At 38.0% G+C, this 21,804-nt stretch overlaps 1 protein-coding gene across 10 annotated transcripts in view; it reads right to left on the reverse strand.

The window, feature by feature from the left end:
• The window catches only part of SPICE1 (spindle and centriole associated protein 1), a 64,009-nt gene that overhangs the window by 38,237 nt on the left and 3,968 nt on the right, over positions 1-21,804 (reverse strand). For 9 of the 10 annotated variants that reach the window (XM_070406207.1, XM_070406208.1, XM_070406205.1 and 6 more), the window contains 6 exons: positions 20,199-20,294; positions 16,863-16,910; positions 11,505-11,648; positions 5,023-5,125; positions 4,107-4,213; positions 777-886 (listed from right to left, as the gene is read on the reverse strand). In XM_070406207.1, the coding sequence (XP_070262308.1) occupies positions 777-886; positions 4,107-4,213; positions 5,023-5,125; positions 11,505-11,648; positions 16,863-16,910; positions 20,199-20,294 (608 nt within the window). Of the gene's footprint in view, positions 1-776; positions 887-4,106; positions 4,214-5,022; positions 5,126-11,504; positions 11,649-15,225; positions 15,439-16,862; positions 16,911-20,198; positions 20,295-21,804 lie in introns of those variants that run through there. The other variant, XM_070406212.1, reaches the window with a different exon arrangement.

Below are 21,804 nucleotides of genomic sequence, written 5' to 3' on the forward strand. Positions count from 1 at the left end.
GTGAGGCAGGTAGATAGATAGATGAGAGAGAGAGAGAGAGAGAGAGAGAGAGAGAGAGAGAGAGAGACACTAGTAGATAGATAGATAATGAAATATTATCCAGCCATGAAAAAAAGGAACGTGAGATAGGTAGATAGATGATTAATAGATAGATAGACAGATAGATTAGATAGATACTACTAGATAGATAGATAGATAGATAATGAAATATTGTCCAGCCATGAAAAAAAAAGGAAATCCTACATTATCACAAATCCACATTTGTGATAATGTAAATGAAACTTGAGGGCATTATGCCAATTGAGATAAGTGAGACAGAGAAAGACAAATACTGTATTACTTATATGTGAAATCTAAAAAAGCTGAACTCACAGAAACAAAGTAGAAAGGTGGTTAACAGGGGCTGGGGCAGGGAAATGGGGAGATGGTAAAAAGGTAAATACATCTAGTAATAAGATGAGTAACTTCTAAAGATCTACTGGTAATGCACAGCATAGTGATTATAGCTAAAAATACTGTATTATATACTTGAAATTTGCAAAGTGAATAGATCTTAAATACTCTCACCATAAAAAAGAAATGGTAATTATGTGATTTGATAGAGCATTAGATAATGCTATGGTGATCGTCTTGCATACATCAATGTGTCAAATCAACAAGTTGTGCACCTTAAATATACACAAGATTACATATCAATGATATTGCAATAAAGCTGGGAAAAAATGGCCTTGGAAAAAAAGAAGAGTGTTGTAGATACCTATGCCATATGTACATACCTGTCTGCATTCATGTTAGACTGAGAGTTTAGAGAGTTATCCAACTCATTCTCACTTTCCTCTGACTGGCTGTTAACAGTTTCTTCTTCTTCATCTATTTCGTTAAGAGCCTTTCTCAACATAAAAATAAGAATAACAACACAAGTTGGTTATATGCACACTCATCCTTTTTTTTTCTTTTTTTCATAACAGAAGAGAGGTCCCTCTTTCTAAGGCTACTCCATGTGTTTTACAACCCAAATCCTCTCACCTCCTCCACTCCACCAATTTCCCCTTCTCCATCTTCAATCTCTCCCTCTGTACTGGCTTCAGCTCATCCACATTAAAATGTGACCAAGTCTCTCCCATCTTATCCTGACCCTATTTCCTCTCAAGCTACTATTTATCTTCTCTCTTTCACCACCAAACTTGTAGAACAAGTTGTCCCCCACTCCCATTCGCCATCTATGCCCTGCCACCTTGCTTCTGCTCTGCCACTCCACTCAGACTGCTCTCTACAAGTCAACATCAAAACACTGGTTCTTAAATCTAATGGATATTTTTCAGTCTTTGCTTTCCTTTATTTCTCTAACTCATTTAGAGAAATGAGATATTAATGACCACTCATTTCTTTCTTGATCCAATCCTCCTTTTAACTTCCATTATACCGTATTTTCTTGGTTCTTCTATTCTCTTGTCTGTTCCTTCCCAATCTCCTTTACTGGTGCTTTTTCTAGCCCTCCCTTATATCTGATATGACTCCAGGTCCTTCCTTTGGACCCTTATTCTCCTCTCATCTGACTCACTTTCTAAATGACTGTATTTCATTTCAACACTGCAATTACAAGTCAAATGCTATTAATTTGCAATTCTCTATCTTTCTTGAGCCCTGGACATTTATATCCAACTGCCTAAATGCCTAAAAACTTTCAATGGTAAATCATCCTACACACACATACTCAACAGCTCTAAAACAGCTCATCCACCTTAGCCTTTCCTGTCATTCCTACCAGATTATCTAAGACCATAAACAGTATCACCATTCATTCAGATGCTCAAGCAAGCAACTGGTAATTATTTGTCTTTCTCACTTGTCACATCCAATCAGCCACCCAATCCTGTCAATTCCACCCCTTTTTTACTCTCACAACCCATCCTTCTTCCCTTCGATCTTCTTCCCTACTGCCACTGCTTTTGGACAGGTCCTCACCACTTCTCACTAAGACTCCAACCTGAGTCTTCTAACCAGATCCTCTCGCCAGTTTTGTCCCTCCCAGTCCATCTTCCACACGACAGCCGATTTCATCATGCCTCTGTTCTCAACATCCTTTAGTGCAGAGGTGGGGAACATTTTTCTGCCAAGGGCCATTGGGATATTTATAAAGTCATTCTCGGGCCATACAAAATTATCAGCTTAAAAACTGGCCTGCTATATTTGGTCAAACATTTCATTAAATCACCAAAATGCCTTGGCAGGGCCAAACCAAATATTCCGAGAGCTTTATACAGCCCTCGGGCCAGACGTTCCCCACCCCTGCTTTAGTGGCTCTACTCTTACTTTCATAACCTAATTCCATCCTTTCTCTCTAACCTCAGCTCTTGCCACTTCTCCCCATGATAGAGTCCGTGATTATCTGAAAGCTATGGTTTTAATAAGTGCCAAAATATAAATGGTTTTTACCTAGGGACACAGTAATGGGTTTTGGCTATTTAAAATATATGTAACATTCTATTGAATTGTCTTTGTAAGAAAACAGTGTACTTTACAAGTCTTTAATTATTCTGGACCTTATAATTCCCTAGGATCATCCCTCTAATTGATGATTCTCTTTTCTCATAGAAGATATGAATAACGAGAAAATTGCATTAAACAGGTACTGAGTCCTAATCATTCATAAGAAGTTTTATTTATTTTTTAATATATCTTTATTGATTTCAGAGAAAAAAGGAAAGGGAGAGAGATTGAAACATCAATGATGAGAGAGAATCATTGATCAGCTGCCTCCTTCATGTGCTCCCCCACCCCGCCCCCATTGGGGATTAAGCCCACAACCCAGGCATGTACCTGACAGGGAATCAAACCATGACCTCTTGGTTCATAGGTCAACGCTCAACCTCTGAGCCACAATGGCCGGGCAGAAGTTTTATTTTATTTTATTTTATTTTATTTTATTTTATTTTATTTTATTTTTATATCTTTAATGATTTCAGAGAGGAAGGGAGAGGGAGAAAGAGATAGAAACATTAATAATGAGAGAGAATTCTTGATCAGCTACCTCCTACACACCCCACACTGGGGATTGAGCCCACAACTGGGCATATGCCCTGACCGGGAATCGAACCATGACCTCCTGGTTCATAGGTTGACACTCAACTACTGAGCCACACCAGCTGGGCCAGAGCTTTATTTTAGTATTAAGTTCTTCATGGGCTTTTAAAAAATGTTTTAATTGATTTCAGAGAGAGAGAAATACGAATGTGAAAGAGAAACATCGATCGCTGCCTCCTGCATGCCCACTACCAGAGATCAAGCCCACAGCCTAGGCAATGGACCCTGACCGGGAATCAAACCAGCGACCTTTTGGTGCATGGGATGACAACCAACCAACTGAGCTGCATTGGCCAGGGCTTCATGGGATTTTAAAAAATGTTTACTATCTCAAAATTCTAAACATTTTGATTAATTAAGAGTTCTAATTACGTTAGGATACAGCTAGTTAATGTTTTAGTGCTATGATATAGTTGTCCCATATAACTAGTCAATAAATGCCAAGTTTCCTGGGTAGCTACTTTTTAAACATACTAATACATTAGAAGAAACAACCATAGCATGTATATTCTATTTAACAAAAAACATTCTAAGCCAACTCAGATACCTTAAGAAATTAATTCAAGATCAAACACCTAGTAAGTAGCAAAATATGAACACAGATCCAACTGACTTCAAAGTGGAAGCCTCCTTGCTGTTTCCATACTGGCAGCTGGTGGCAGCAGTCTTATGGAGCTAGGCAGTCTAGATTTGAATGTCATCTCTGATGCTAACTAGCTATGTGATCTTGGACAAGTCACTTAGAAATTTTCTGAACCCGAGTTTTTTTTATCTGCTAAGTGAGGATAATAGTGCCTATCTCTAGGTAAGTGCTCAGTAAGTGTTAGCTATTATTATCCAGCCCAATCTTGTTTAGTACAAACATTATACTCACAGACGGTGCAATATGATTAAGAACAATTCCAACAACCACAACTTTGTATTTGTTGGCATTTAAGCTTTTGAAATGCTTACCACAATACCTACATCAACTTAAACTTAATTTCGGCATGAGCATTTTGGCTGTAAGCAGAGCACATTACCTGAGGCTCCACAACAGAGTCACCAAGGATGGCCTGGGTGACGGGGTCTTGATTTAGCACAATGGGCCCTTGAGAGGAATCAGGAGCCACTGTTACATTCGGAAACCCTGCAGAAGGAAAATGCCGTGATGACTTTGTTTCATTTCACTAAAGTAATTTCACAAGCACTAAACACTTCCATAGGTTTGTATCAGGATATGAAAATCTTTAATGGCAACAGCAGCTCACTCTTATACTGTACTTACTATATACCAGCCATAGTTCTAAGTGCTTTTACATATATTAAATAATTTTACCCTGACAAAATCCTATGAGATTGTTACTATTATTATTTTACAGATCAATAAACTGAAACTCAGAAACCTGAAGCAACTGGACCAGAGTCGCACTGATAAAAGGCTGAGCCAGGATTCAAACCTTAAACTAAAAATTAACTATTTCTTTTTAGGGATTAAAATAACAAATGGATTATATACTCATTATGAATAATACTGTATTAGGAAGTGGGAAGTTCCTCTCAGAGAGAGACATGTTGCTTTAGATTTCAAATTAAGTTTTACTCAACTTACATATAAACAGATACTTCAATTATATAATAACTTAATATTAATAAACGAAAAATCAAGTCCTATTTTAAATTATAAAATCTTGTACACTGCACCACAAAATATTCTAGTAGATAATAACACTACTTTTCCTTAGTTGAGTAATTTGTAATAGTTAAGATTATCAGTGAAAAGCAAACAAATTATAATGAATGTATGCCTAATAACTCTTATATGCTATCCACTCTAGAATACTTGTAATATAAATAATATAATGCCTGAAAAGAATATTTTAAATTCTTCAAAATAGCCATTTGTGCCTATAAATTAAAAATAAAAAAAGAAGCTTTTGTTTGAATTGAATACTTTACCTGTGCGCCTACGAGGAAAATCAACAAACAGATCTTTGGTTGCAGCCATCAAATGATCTGATTTTTCCAATGCATCCTGCATCTGGTATTGATCAGAAAGAATCTACATATATAAATGATAAGTATTATTCAGAATATATATATTCTTATCAAATCACAAAGGAGAAATCCATACAAAGGCACAAAGCATAAAAATAACCATAGGTCACTACTTTACTAAAATCCTTCAGTGGCGATATTCTTAAGTACCAGTAGATGGGGCTATTACAATAATTAGTGGATTTCAAAAGCTTAGTTGCAATGCTGAGAAATACATTATTAAATTGTGTCCAAATACACACATGTAAATATATAACACACAAAAAGTTCTATTTAATCTTAGTCTTTGGAAACAAATTTGATATCTTCTTTTTAGTTTCTGTTCTACTTTTTTAAATGATGATTATAATCCACTAAATTGATTTCATTATCCATTAACAAGTTGTGATCCACAGTTTGAAAAACACTGATTAAAGATAAGAATCTCTGAGCCATAAACACAGCGGTTTCAACCAATAAAGTGATTTCATAAATCACAACTTAAAAAAGATGATGTAAAATATGAGTTTTAGGGTGTTAAACAAACACATGATGCTTCTTTCCATTTTTATAAACAATTTGGGTTTTTATCCTGGAGAGATAAGAACGTTAAAAATACCATTACAGTAGTGCCTCTGATTATGCACTTTCCACATAATTACAAGCAAGGACACAAGCTAGAGTAAAAGCAGGTCAACTCGACCTATTACCATCAGAGGGCATTCATAAGTTAAAAGGAGTCTTAAAATTGGAAACTGTCCAGTTTCCAGCACTGGCTCAAATCTATAGGACAGCTAGTAACAAATGCTCTTACCAGAACTTCACTAGGCCAGGGGTAGGGAGCATTCGGCCTGCAGGCCACATAAGGCCAGAGAAATTATTTGGCCTGGCCTTGCCAAGGCATTAGGGGTGAGTTAATTAAATATCTGACCAGCCCTGACTGGTTTGGCTCAGTGGATAGAGCATCGGCCTGCAAACTGAAGGGTCCCAGGTTCGATTCCAGTCAAGGGCATATACCTTGGTTGCAGGCACATCCCCAGTAGGAAGTGTGCAGGAGGCAGCTGATCGATGTTTCTCTCTCATCGATGTTTCTAACTCTCTATCCCTCTCCCTTCCTCTCCGTAAAAAATCAATAAAATATATTGTTTTAAAAATCTGACCAAATATAGCAGACTAATTTTTAAGTTGATAATTCTGTATGGCCCACAAATGATGTTATAAATATCCAAATGGCCGTTGGCAAAAAAAAGGTTCCCCACCCCTGCTCAAACCATGAACACAAGTATATAATATGACCTTGGTTACGATTTTAGGACACAGAGAAAATTAATATAAGTCACATTCTTTTTTCCCTAATTCCCCTGATATGGCTCAGTTGGTAAAAATACAGTCCTGGATTTATTCTTTCCACAAAGAGAAAGCTTTGGAATGGTATAAGACAAACAGCATATTTGGAGCCAGAAGACTGGGACCCTAGGCCCAGTCAAAAGATACCAAGTAAAACCTGATCTATTTAACCTTAGTTTCTTGATGTGTCAATGAAGATATTAAAGCAGGATAGTAAGAAGGTAGGAAAATTCCTGAGCAAGTGGAATGGGGAACCTGAGACAAGGTAACTAAACAAGGCCAAACAATTTCAACAACTTGCAGACAGCTAGTGAATCGTAAGACCTTATCATCCCTAATCAAGGACACGAGAACAAATGGTATATACCTCTCTTCTCAAACCAGAGAATACATAGCTTAAATCACCCTGGTCAAGGAGATAAAGGACCGCGACCCAGTTAATGCCATTTGTGCCAGTCAAATTCAAGGATGGATGAAATCAGGAGAACAAAAAACAAAAACCCCATTAAAGCCAGAAAAACCTAAGATAAAAGTAAAACAGTGAAGCTGACCAAAGAATAATCCCCAACTCCCCTATACGCTCATTTTGATGCATCAGCATATTAAAAACATACCTGAAAAGCTGATGAGTAGTCTGCTGAAACTGTCCCCTAAGATTCTCACCCACAAAAGAGAGGTAAAATCCTCAAGACAGCCGAAACCGGTTTGGCTCAGTGGATAGAGCGTCGGCCTGCGGACTGAAAGGTTCCAGGTTCGATTCCGGTCAAGGGTATGTACCTGGGTTGCGGGCACATCCCCAGTAAGAGATGTGCAAGAAGTAGCTAATCAAGGTTTCTCTCTCATCGATGTTTCTAACTATCTATCTCTCTCCCTTCCTCTCTGTAAAAAATCAATAAAATATATTTTTTTAAAAAATTCTCAAGACAAAGGATATCAGCACAGGCTCTCCCTAGAGAACCCCATGCCAGTTCTCAGGCATGAACTTTTTATTTCCTTTCTCCTAAACTCTAAGAATCCCCACAAGACTTGCAACCAGGGGAAAGCAGGCAGCAGTAGCCATTCCCAGGCTTACCTCCTGAATCTGTCTCCGAGATCCCCTTTTTCTTTGACTTTCCAGTAAGCTAACAGCAGCCCTGCCTTGCCTCACTTGTTTCCTCTAACGTTTCTAGGACCCAAAGCAGAGCACCACCTAGGTTCTCTCCTGTTGCTTCTTCTACCTTAAGTCCTTCCTTTGTTTTCACTCTCCCCAGTTTTAATAAATATACTCTCCAAATCACCTGGACTGTGTTGTGAAATCTTTCCTGCACAAAGTCAAGAACCCACACACTACCAGTGGCCTCAGGCAGTCTCACTCCAGGCCAGGTCCTCACCCAGTGACAATATGAACACCTCCCCTACCCCATAGGAGTGTTACAAGGATTGGACACACTAAAAGCCAATATACCACTCTAGAAATATTTGAGAATGTTGTTACAACTTAAATTACATTATCCCATGCACTAAATTTCTATCCCTAATTAGCCATTTAAGCTTTAAATGCAAGTATACACAGATGTTACAAACTTAACAACATTGAAATAACAGATGAGCGTATCTTTTGACTCAGCAATTCCACTTTTAAGAATTTATCCTACAAATATACATGTACCCCAAAACATGTTCAAGGACATTCATTAAATTATTTATACTGGGCAAGGCTGGAAATGATCTGTAGGTGGTAGACACTCCTCCTTTCTTTCCATTTTCTCTTTAACAGCAGAACTCTCAAGTTTTGTCTAAGTACATAGCTAGATTTCCCAACCATTCTTGCAGGTGGGAATGGTCATATGATGGATTTCTGGCCAATCTATATATATAAAGAGATGATTGCAAATTGTCTGGGACACTGTAACAGTCACAACCGCTCCGGAGGAGGCTGCGCACGCAGATGGGCAGGAAGAGACTGCATATGCAGTGAGGCAAGCCACGGATGGTGCAGGCCAGCTCGCCGTGGCGCTGATGGAGCAGGCCCACAGAGAGCCAGCTCGCAGCAGCGGCGGTAACCACTCATTGGCTAAGCTCCCCATATGCCACTCTCAGTGCTCTTGGTAACTTGGGTAATAAGAATCCAAGAAGGTGATCTAGAGTTTTTCCACCTCACTCCTGGAGGAAAAAATGAAGGTCTGATGCTGGAGGGGCTAAGAAATGTCATATCCTGCCCTAGCCGGTTTGGGTCAGTAGATAGCACCTTGGCCTGCCGATCACAGGGTCTGGGTTTGATTCTGATCAAGGGCATGTACCTAGGTTGCAGGCTCCGCCCTGGCCAGGGCCCAAGTCAGGGCTCATGCAGGAGGCAACCAATCTCAGTGTCCCTCTCACATTGATGTTTCTCTCTGTTTTTCCCTCTCTCTTCCATGCTCTCTAAAAATCAACGGAAAAATATCCTCAGGTAAGGATAAAAAAAAGAAAGAAAGAAATGTCATATCCTATAAAAGAGACATCCTGAAAATGCCTAAAGAAAGTTGTCATTTTTTGGGGGTGAAGGGACTGGAGCAGGACTAAGCCATCAGTAGGACATCCCCTGAGGGCTCCTGGATTGGAGAGGGTGCAGGTCGGGCTGAGGGACCAGTCCCCCCACCCCCGCCCTGCATGAATTTCATGCACCAGGCCTCTAGTCCTATACAATAAAAGCCTAATATGCTAAGTCTGCCATTCAACCAATCAAAGCGTAATATACTAATGATATGCTAAGGCTGCTCAACTGCTCGCTATGACGTCCACTGACCACCAGGGGGCAGACAGTTGACCAGTCGACCAATTGCTATGATGTAGGGGAGAAGCTCTGACTGGTAGGTTAGCTTGCTGGTGGAGTCCAGCCAATCGGAACTGAGCGATACGGGCTGAACATACCCTGCAGCCCTCCCACAGTCCTTCTTCGACTGGCCAACCTCCTACATCCTTCCCTGGCCCCGATCATGCACTGGTGGGGTCCCTCAGCCTGGCTTGAACCCTCTCGCAATCCGGGACCCCTTGGGGGATGTCAAAGAGCTGGTTTCAGCCCAATCCCGAAGGCCAGGCCAAGGGACCCCATTAGTGCATGAATTTGTGCACGGGGCCTCCGGTAGGATATAAGCCAGAACTTCTGGCTTAGTATATAAAAGGAGTAAGTAGCATGCACTCTCTTTCCTCTTTTCTGCTGACTGGGATACAGCTGAAGGAAACTGAGACAGCCATTCTGCACTCAGAGATGGAAGTCATATAATGAAGAACATGTAAAATTCAGGCAGAGGCCCCTACCAAACTACCACTTACCTCTGAAAAGTTTAATGAGAGAAACAGATTTTGTTTAAATCACTCTATTTTGGGATCTTTTGTTTCTCCAGAAGCTTAAAATAAGCATACTCTAATATTCTCTAACACACAACCTAAATGTCCACCAATAAAGCACTGGATAAATAAAGTGTGGTATAACTGTATACTAGCTGGCCATGAAAAAGAAAAGATAGGATTCTCAGTACCAACATGGAATAACCTCCAAAGTATAATACCTACATCCCACTAACAGCAGAGGTTCTCAACCCTGACAACATATTAAAACTACATAGAAACAGTCTAAAAAATACCTACATGGGACATCCCAGACACACTTAGAACATCTGAGTATAGCTATATCTGGGTCCAGACATAGTTCCTTTTAAGCAGTTCTCAACCCTGACTGCTTCTAATATGAATCAGGGTTGAGAAACAGGAGATGAGAGCCTGTGGATGTGGCACTACAGAAAGAAGACAGAAAACCTTCACTCATCCTCTCTCACCATTCTTCTTTCAATCTCTACTCCTACCACATCTGGAAAGAAAGAAAAAGAAATTCAGGACCTGAGCAGGAGCAACTAGGGAGGAGAAACAAAAGCCCAGAGTCACCTCAAAGGGGTTGCCTTTTTGCCTGGCCAGATGTGTGTTCTTAGGCCTCTCACTAAGAATTACCACACATTTAGCCCTAACCGGTTTGGCTCAGTGGATAGAGTATCGCCCTGTGGACTGAAAGGTCCCAGGTTCGATTCCGGTCAAGGGCATGTACCTTGGTTGTGGGCACATCCCCAGTAGGGGGTGTGCAGGAGGCAACTGATCGATGTTTCTCTCCCATCGATGTTTCTAACTCTCTATCCCTCTCCCTTCCTCTCTGTAGAAAATCAATAAAATATATTTTTTAAAAAATTACCACACATTTAAATGTACGTGACTTGTCCAAGATCATCAAAGGTTACTTATCTGTAAAAAAAAACCCGTCTCTCTTAATCTAGTGTTCTTTTAATAAACTCATGTGAACATTTATTTGGGAGATATAATTCTTCCTGATGACTTATAAAATCAAGACCTTTATATTTCACTATGAAACCTATTGAATTCCTCAAAAGAGTATGGTTTAAAGCTTCAGTGAAAGATCACCCAGACAGCCAAGCACCATCTGTTCAACAATGAACAAGAAACACTACGAAGGGAGCACATTTCTTTCACAATGATTTCAGCCCAAGTAAAAGATGGACTTTTTGCTGCAGTTTCCTCTTATTTCTCATATTGTTTATTCTGACACATCTGATTCCTTATCCAAACACCTTACATCTAGCAAAAATTAAGCCAAAGACAAGTGGCTTACTAACCTGCTGGACAAGCACACATTTTTGGCAAAGTAATCTAACAGCACTGCATGTAAATAGAGAAAAAGAATTATGGCAGCTTGCTAGTATATATATTACAAGGCACTAATCACTTGCCAAGGACTGCGCTGATCACTGTAGAAATCTCATAACAATACAATCAGACAAGTAGTGTTATTCCCATTTTAAAGATAAGAAAATTTAGGCTGAGAAGTTAATAATTTGCTAGGTATCATTCCCAGTAGAGAGTCTAAGTTGTAGAGCCGAAACTGTCACTGCTGCTTTCTTCAAAGTTCACATGTAGCTCATCGTATAAGGACACAGTAATTACTAGTCTCTCCAATGTGAACCAAATTTGGGGGAAAAGAGAGAAACCTATTTATCTCTTTCTTCTCTTTCAAAGATATTGCAGTTTAGCATTACCTCCTTCATGATAGACAATCTCCTTTTCTCAAGATTAGAAATTTCCGGTTTCTGCTTCTTCCATTTTCTCTTCAAAGCTTTTTCTTGGAGTTCCCAGTGTACTAGTGCTCTATTCTTCGATTTGTGTATTTCATGTCGGCGTATCTATATAGAAAAAAGCATATAAAATAATGTTTCAGGAACAAAGAAGGTGCCTATTTAGGTGGTAGGACCACCTAATATACTTCATCTTTTTTCATTTTTTGTGATTCAACATATGTATATTTATATATATTCACAGTCAAAATTTTTACAGTCTTCTGTATACAGAAGTACTAGACCTAGATAAAAGACAAAATAGGAAGTATATTAATTTCTATATTTGTAAGGACTAGCCAATAAACTAGTGCTTTTCAAACTGCATGCTAGGACTCATTTGATGGTGGTAAAAATCAACTAGTGGGTCAAAAACAACATATTTTAAATAAAATAGAATAGAAAATATTAAGACACATCATAAATAAAGAATTGTTTTATTAAACTTTTCAGTTACATATGTATGTACATGTACAATATGTACAATTACGCACACTGACTGAGATTAACCAAAGATCTTATATGCATATATGCATTACCTGTGGACACAGACAATAAGATGGCGAAGCCCTGGAGCAGAGTGGGAAGCGGGTGGAGGGGGCCAATGTGGAAGAAAAGGGGGATATCTGTAATATTCTCATCAATAAAGATTTAAAAAATAAAATGCTTCAGCAAAGTTAGAAAAGGAAATGATAAATGAAGCCATTATGTAAAATTTTATTAACATTATACTGTATCTGGGTGAATACAGTAATACTATATATGGGAGCTCTTTATAATTTTGTCTGCACTTTCACATGAGTCTAAAATTTTTCATAATTAAAAAAAAATTAATCAATTGAGTATCATTATTATCCTCAATGAATATTTAATGAGCTACCAGGATTAAGATTCGTAGGTCCAGAAAGATATGGAAGATATGTTTTCTACTCCTCAAAAGCACCAATCATCTTCCCAGGGAAATTGGGTAAATACAAAGATCAATGATAGGTATTAGACAGGATATGCTCAATGCCTTATGTAGGTAGTAAGTATAACACTTCAGAAGAGATATCAAATGTTGGGCAGCTTCAAAAAGTAGGACTTCAAACTTACCACAAAGCTATAAAAATCAAGAGAGTGTGGTACTGGCATAAGGATAGACATATAGATCACTGAAATAGAATTGAGAGTCCAAAGTAAGCCCTTATATTATGGACAACTGATGTTCAACAAGGGTGCTAAGAAAATTCAATGAGGATAAAATAGTCTTTTTTTAACAAATGGTGCTTGGAAAACTGGATATCCATTTGCAAAAGAATGAAGCTGGACCTCTACCTCACACTATATACAAAATTTAAATGAAAATGGATCCAACACCTAAACAATAAGAGCCAAAACTATAAAACTCTTAAAAGAAAACATAGGTGGTTACCAAAGGGAAAGGGGTGGAGGGAGGCAGAAGAAGGGAAAGGGGAGATAAATGGTGATGGAAGAAGACTTGACTTTGGGTGGTAAACACACAATACAATAGACAGGTGATGTATTATAGAACTGTACACCTGAAACCTATATAATGTTATTAACCAATGTCATCTCAATAAATCAGTGATGGCAAACCTTTTGAGCTCGGCATGTCAGCATTTTGAAAAACCCTAACTTAACTCTGGTGCCGTGTCACATATAGAAATTTTTTGATATTTGCAACCATAGTAAAACAAAGACTTATATTTTTGATATTTATTTTATATATTTAAATGCCATTTAACAAAGAAAAATCAACCAAAAAAATGAGTTCGCGTGTCACCTCTGACACACGTGTCATAGGTTCGCCATCTCTGCAATAAATTCAATAAAAAAAAAATTTAAAACAATGAAGAAAACATAAGAGTAAATCTTTGAACTTTGGGCTAGATAATGGTTTCTTAGATATGACACTGAAAGCACAAGTAACAAAAGAAAAATTACATAAATTGCACTAGATCAAAATTAAAATCTTTTTTTTTTTTTTTTTTTTTTTTTTTTTTTTTTTAATTAAATCTTTATTGTTCAGATTATTACATTTGTTCCTCTTTTTTCCCCCCATAACTCCCCTCCTTCCAGCTCCCACCCCACCCTCCACCCTCACTCCCCACCCACTGTGTTCATCCATAGGTGCATGATTTTTGTCCAGTCACTTCCCGCATCTCCCACACCCCTTTTTCCCCCAAGAATAGTCAGTCCATTCCCTTTCTATGTCCCTGATTCTATTATAATCACCAGTTCATTCTGTACATCAGGTTATTTATTCACTTGATTCTTAGATTCATTTGTTGATAGATGCATGTTTGTTGTTCATAATTTGTATCTTTACCTTTTTCTTCTTCTTCCTCTTCTTAAAGGATACCTTTCAGCATTTCATATAATACTGGTTTGGCGGTGATGAACTCCTTTAGCTTTTCCTTATCTGTGAAGCTCTTTATCTGACCTTCAATTCTGAATGATAGCTTTGCTGGATAAAGTAATCTTGGTTGTAGGTTCTTGGTATTCAGCACTTTGAAAATTTCTTGCCATTCCCTTCTGGCCTGCAAAGTTTCTGTTGAGAAATCAGCTGACAGTCGTATGGGTATTCCCTTGTAGGTAATTGAGCCTCTTTCTCTTGCTGCTTTTAAGATTTTCTCTTTGTCTTTTGCTCTTGGCATTTTAATGATGATGTGTCTTGGTGTGGTCCTCTTTGGATTCCTTTTGTTTGGGGTTCTCTGCGCTTCTTGGACCTGTAAGTCCATTTCTTTCACCAGGTGGGGGAAGTTTTCTGCCATTATTTCTTGAAATAGGTTTTCAATATCTTGCTGTCTCTCATCTTCTGGCACTCCAATGACTCTGATATTAGACCGCTTAAAGCTGTCCCAGAGGCTCCTTACACTATCTTCACACTTTCGGATTCTTTTTTCATTTTGCTTTTCCAATTGGGTGTTTTTTGTCGAATCTTTGGTTTGATTATTGTACTCCTCTGGTCTGCTATTGGGTATAATATTCTTTATTTCAGTCCGTGTATGCTTACTTTCTAATTTCTTTATCGTAGCATCGAGGGTCTCATTAGTTTTCGTGAGGTTCTGCACAAATTTATGGCAAGCCCTCAAAATTGCGATTCTTAGCTCCATATCCTCCATTTCTGTCATGTTTTTTTGTCTCCGCATCTTTTATGCTTTCTTGGTGCACCCCCTTGTGGTCTCTGTGCGCAGTCTTGTTCTAGCCAAGCCTTAATTGTTGTAGTTAACACTAGGGGGATTTGACCCTCAGGCCGGCTGGCTATAGTAATCAGCTGTGCGGAAAACTCTGTCTTCTGGGGAGGCGCTAATCCAGCCTTTGCCTGAGGCGATCAGCAAATGGCTGTGCGCAGGCTTTGGGCGGGGCGGGATCAACAGGGCGGGCGGAGGGAGCAGTTATGGCCACGCTCAGTCCCGTTCCCAGAGGCTCTGCTTCTCAGAACCCCGGCAGCCGCTGCAAACCTCGGAGAGAAAGCTGCCCTCAGGTTCCAACTGATGCCGGGTAATCCCGCTTCTCCCGTTTGAGTCTGGGTCCCTAGAGACTCGCCCGGATCTGGAGCCCAGAGTCTGAGACTCAGTCCCGACAGAAAACGACAACCGCGCCCTCAGCCACCAGCCCGCTTTCGCGCGCACCTCGGTACCTTTGTATTTTCCACACTGCGCCGCCTCTGAGCCTCGATTTGCTGTTCTCTTTCCTTCTAGTTGTAGAGTCTCTCTTCAGCCAGCCTTCCTGTGGTTCTGGGTGATGTCCGTTCAGTCTTTTAGTTGTATTTTTGAAATGGTTGTTTGCGGCAGCGGTCTCCGGTGTTTACCTACGCCGCCATCTTGGTCGACCAAAATTAAAATCTTTTGTGCTTCAAAGGACATTGTCAAGAAAGTGAAAAGACAACCAAAAGAATGGAAAAAAAATATTTGAAATCATTTCTCTCATAAGGAACTTGTATCCAGAATATATTAAAAAACTCTTACCATGCAACACTAAAAATACAAATAATTCAACTTTTAAAGTGGAAGAGGGAATAGAGGAGATAATGGCGATGGAAAAAATAAAATAAAACAGAAAAAAATAAAATGATTAAAAGATTTGAATAGACATTACTCAAAAGATACCATGGCCAATCATTACCAATAAGCACATGAAAAGGTATTCAACTGTTCAACATCATTAGTCATTAGGGAAATGCAAACCAAAATCACAAAGAGATTACATTTTATACCCACTAGGAGAATGAAAACCAAAAAGATGACAATAACAAATTGACAAGTGATGTGAAGAAACTGGTACCCTCATATATGCTAGTGAGACTATAAATTACAACCACTTTAGAAGACAGTTTGGAAGTCACTCAGGAAGTTAAGTAATATAGATATCGTAAGTTGCAGCAATTCTGCTCACAGGTATATACCCAAGAGAACTGAGAACATATTTTCACACAAAAACTTTACATGAATGTTCATAGCAGCATTACTGATAATGGTAAAACAACCATTTGACTATTATGAATGTCCAGAACAACCCAAATGTCCAGAAGAGTCAAATCCATAGAGACATAAAGTCAATTAGCTGGAGCCAAGGATTTAATGAGAAGATGTGGGGGAGTGCATAGGAAATAATGGGTAGAGAGTTTCTTTTATTGGGTGATGAAAATGTTCTATAATTAGAAAGTAATGATGGTTGCATAACTGTAAATATACTAAAAAAAATAAATAAACTGTACACTTTAAGAGGCTGGATTTTATGGTGTATGAATTATATCTCAATAAAGCTGTTTATTTTTTAAAAACTATATATAGTAGAAACTTTAAAAAAATAAGACTTGAACTAGCATAAGGTAACAAAGGAAGATTTGGGCAGCTAAAGAAGAAAAGAGGGAAACTGTTCCAAGAAAGGAAAATAGAATTGGGACGCAAATACGGAAATATAAATGGCCTGTTCAAGGAATAAATTATTACATTGACTAGACCAGTATGTTTGTACAGGGAAGTAATCATAAATACTAATGCTGAAGATATCTATAGATAGGAAAAGATGACAGATACATACAGGGCAATACTAGACTAGAGAAATCTAACTAGGAAAATTCTAACTGATACATCCTAACTGATATTCTTAGGTAAAATCAGGACGTCCAGAAGATATACTTTTTGATTTTATATAGACATAAGCAAGATAAATATAACAACTTCTGAGAAGTACCTCTGGCTCCTATTCTGAAGGTTAGAAACCAAATATCAAATAAAACACTAAACAAATATTAACTTTTGATATTAAACTTACCAGATCTTCAGGAGTTGCCCGATGAACTGTTAGATCATTCACAGTATTCTGTAAAAAAAGATAAACTTCCTTTAAAGAAAAAAATGTTTCCTATAAAATATTAGTATTTACTGGATTTTTTTAATAGGGTTTTAAAGTTTATTCTTTAGACTAGGTTAAAAAAAATTTTGAAATTAGTTTTAGTTTCTTTTTTATGACATTGATTTTCCTTTTTTTCTTTACATGCCAGATGGATCTCAGTTAAAAGACTATCTTTCACCCAGCTGGTGTGGCTCAGTGGTTGAGCATCAACCCATGAACCAGGAGGTCACGATTCAATTCCCGGTTTGGGCACATGACCAGGTTGCAGGCTCAATCCTCAATGTAGGGTGTGCAGGGGGCATTCTCATCATTGATGTTTCTATCTCTCTCTCTCTCTCTCCCACTCCCTTCATCTCTGAAATCAATAAAAATGTAAATTTTTTTAAAAGACTATATTTAATTAAGCATGCTACTCTCCAAGAAACCTTTCTTTGAAGAGTTAAGTGGGTTAGTCAGCACATTTTAGCAAGATAAAATTTTTATTTTAAATTGAAATAAAATTATTGTATATTTTTACATAATATATAAAAGACATGTATTTATTTAAACTGAAAAAATGCGATTTTTGTTATTCAAACTTCTTACCATGTTTTTTTCACATTCTTCAGAAAGTTATAACTATTAACAGATATTGTTTGTGTGTCTTTAGATGTATGTACTGGATTTTTGTTTTTTGGGGTTTTTTTGGTAATCCTCACCTGAGGATATTTTCCCATTGATTTCTAGAGAGAGTAGATGAGAGAGGGAAAGACAGAGAAACATCAATGTGAGAGAAACACATCAATTGGTTGCCTCCTGCACGTACCCCAACCAGGGCCCCGGCCGGGGAGGAGCCTGCAACCTAGGCATGTGCCCTTGACTGGAAGCGAACCTGGGACCCTTTGGTGTGCAGGCTGATGCTCTATCCACTGAGCCAAACCAGCTAGGACTGTACTGGGTTTTAATGTCTGGAAATGAATTCAAATTCCTGGGACCAAAAAGTCTTTCTTGCCCTAGCCGGCTTAGCTCAATGAATAAAGCATCAGCCTGCAGACTGAAGGATCCCAGGTTCTATTCCAGCCAAGGGCATATACCTGGGTTTCGGGCTCGATCCCCAGTAGGGGGCGTGCAGGAGGCAGTTGATCAATGATTCTCTCATCACTGATGTTTCTATCTCTCCTTCTCCCTTCCTTTCTGAAATTAATAAAGAAATATATTTAAACAAAAAGCCATTCTTTCCAGGAACCAGTATTCTCAATTTAAATATTAATATGGATTACTTTTAGGTATCTTGTAGAAAATTAAGTATCTTACAGAAAATAAGGACTACTTTCACCAAGCAGATATACATTATATTAAAACAATGAATAAAGCAGGGTAGTATATAATCCAAATTAAGTATAAGCTAAAGCTGTAGTTTTCAGACTGCATTCCATGGAATGAGACACTTGTAAAAATTCCTAAAAGATAAACTGTGATCACTATAGAAAGGTTCAATTTGTGATCATGCAAACACCATAAGCATCGAACCTATCATAATAAGAGACAGTTTGTATAATTTCATAAAATGTGAAAATAGTCACTTAAGTAAAAAGGCACAAAACAACATGGCAGGGACCACACTGCACAACTCGGGGAGGGACCATTAACACCGTATCTATGTAAATAGTACTCCTGTGAAATCGTGCAGTGCTCAGCCTAGACAGCTGTAAATAGCAGTCCTGCAATCTGGGCCTTTCCATAATGACTTCAGCCATCGTGTTATACAGGCATGGTAAGGCAGGACATAAAACAAGCTAGAGTTTTACTCTTAAGAGAACTATAGAGAACTAAGTCTGGTGAAATAGCTGTTGATGTATTCAAAGACTTAAATTTTCGGCCGTAGCTTATAATTAGCTCAAGGCTTTTCTATGCTGAAACTATTATTCCTTTCATATTGATTTAGAAACATACAAAATACAACTATAAGATCATGAGGCTTTTTTTAATAATCATAATAGAATTAAGGCATATAAGTAAGCGATATGCTTGGAATTAGTACTCGTGGGAGAAAATATAATTTCATTAATACTCCTGCAGCTTAAAACAATTTTCTTTTATAACTGCCTTTAAATCTAATTTACAAGCCATTTCAAAAAACATCTCACTGTTTTTATCAAAAGGGCATTATTCAGTTTATCTCTCCTCCTTCATTTAACATTCACTCCAAATGACTTTCGAGTTCAGTCTACCTTCAAAAATCCCATTTTTCCAGCACTGGAGATAATAAAAAGTAAATGAGAAAGGTTCTGATGTAATTTCACATGATGGGTTTCCATTATGTTTTCAACAATAGTAGCACTCTGAAGGGGACAATATTTATATTAAAGTGTGCATTTTTTTCCTTTTCATCAGTTTTATTACCTTAGAATCACACCTTTATAAAAAATATTTTATAGCCAATCAGATGGCAACAAAGCAATGTAAACACTGAAACCCCTCTGTCCCACTTCCACAGGCCACCAGTTTGCCCAGGATAACTGGCTAAAATGGTTGTTCACAACCCAGAAGATTCCAAGTCTAAAAGAATCCCTGATTTCCAAACCAGTCCCCGACTAGTTACTCTCCACAACAGGAAGCAAAGGCACCTAAAGTCTCACAGCCCAAACCCAAGTACCAGGCCAACAAAAGGCAAAAATCCCCTTGGTGATACCAGGCAGTATGCAGCGTAGAAGCCATGGATCATGCCCAGGTACCTGAGACTATCTTTTTATCTTAAGAGAAGCTTTGTACTGCAAGTGACCCCCCTCTGGAGATGAGCCGCAAACAATTTGAGGGGTAAGAGAGCATGGATCACCCACTTTTTCAGCCAAAAATGCCACTCATGTGATTACGGCATCACTGGTTAATACAGGGAAATCTAAAAAACTACCCCCAAAATTCAGACATCAGTGACACAGGTTAGCTAGAGTGGCCTTAAAGCGGTGAATTCTTAAAGTAGAGGTAGAGGCAATTTAAAAAATAAAAAAATAAAAACACTCCCCAACCTCTTAAGGTTACAGTTCTTCAAAAGAAGTAGAGGGTACAGCCTCAACTCCTATATTCTAAAAAAAAAAAAAACTCCCCAAAAAATTCTGCTCTTCCCTCCAAGACCTAGAATGTAACATGCCCAGAAACCCATTCCACCCTATTACATGCTGCACCGGATTCAAGTGCCATTCTGAGTGACTAGGGCCATGTCAGCACACCTATTCCTCAGAGTAACGTTACGTTGCTTCTTCTGCCACCTAGACTTACATCCCATTCTTGCTTCACTGCCGGTTTCTTCTTTATTTTCAGTGCTTTCCTTCCTCCTCCCCGGGAGCTGTAACGGTTCACTCGGACAAATGACATCTAGGAGTAATGATCATATCAAATTCTTAATACATAAGAGAAACTAGTAATTAAGCATCACTAGAGGAGGTGGAGGGGGAACAGACCTAGGAAAATAAGTTTTAAAAACATCAGAAGAAAAATTTAAGCATAATGAAAGGAACAAACTATCAAAAAACTTGGTTCTTTTTCTTCACAATTAATAGAAAACTGTGATAGTTAACTATAATAAAAAGAATTTCAAAGCAATAGCTTGTATCTATTTGCTTAGTAAAAAAACTCTAGGAATGCAGATATTATGACCTAAAGCAGAGTGCTAGAACAGTAGTAATAAGGTTTGTCATCAGTTATATAAATTCACAATTAATACAGAAAATGTCAGTCACATGCTAACAGTATGAATGCAAGAGGAGGAAGGCAAAAGAGAGAGGGAGTTCTTTTTTTAAGCACTCTAACACTCAAATCACTATTAGATACATATGTGCTTAGTATAAATAAAGGTGGCAAAACTTTAGAGTACAAATGAAATATGATACCATTTCTATAATACTAAATGGAGGTGATTAATCTAAACTAGAATCTGAAAATGGCCAACATTTGCTCAGCACTCTTAAAATAGCAATACTAAGGACACTGGACTAAACATTATATAAAATTTTAAAAAGACTCACAGTCCCTGAACACTAGCAAAATATATATATTTTATGATGGTGCTAGTGATGATGTGATCATGGTGATCATGACAGTGATGGTGGTAATATGGCAATAGCTAACACATATTGAGTGTTTTCTACAATCCAGGCACTGTTCTAAGCTCTTCCCACATATTATCTCCTTTAATCCTCACAATAATTCCATGAAGTATTTACTATTTATTACTCATTTTAAAGACAAGAGTAATAGTTAAATGACAGACAGTTAACCAACTATGAAGGTGATACAATAAGTGTCGGAGCCATAAATACCAATTTAAAACGATATAGAATGAAACAGAAGTCCAAACAAACCCTTATATTTATGATCAGTTTATATTCAACAAGGGTGCCAAGAAACAATTCAATGTGGAAAGAACAATTTTTCAGTAAACAGTGCTGGAACAACTGGATATCTTCATGAAAAAAAAAAAAATGAAGTAACTCACAACATATATAAAAATTACTTAAAATGGACCACAGACTTAAATGTAAAAGCTAAAAGTAGCCCTGGCTGGTTTGGCTCAGTGGATAGAGCATCAGCCTGCGGACTGAGGGGTCCCAGGTTCGATTCCGGTCAAGGGCATGTACCTTGGTTGCAGGCACATCCCCAGGAGAGAGTGTGCAGAAGGCAGCTGATCGATGTTTCTCTCTCATCGATGTTTCTAACTCTCTATCCCACACCCTTCCTCTCTGTAAAAACTCAATAAAATACATTTTTTAAAGCTAAAATTAAAAAACACCTAGAAGAAAATATAAGTTCAAATCTTCATGAATCTTACTAGATTAAGAAATGGTTTCTTAGATTTGACACTAAAAGCACAAGCAACCAAGAAAAA

This window comes from Myotis yumanensis, unplaced genomic scaffold, assembly GCF_028538775.1.
Source record: "Myotis yumanensis isolate MYYU_CA2020_CCGP unplaced genomic scaffold, mMyoYum1.0.hap1 SCAF_2, whole genome shotgun sequence".
Lineage (NCBI taxonomy): Eukaryota > Metazoa > Chordata > Mammalia > Chiroptera > Vespertilionidae > Myotis > Myotis yumanensis.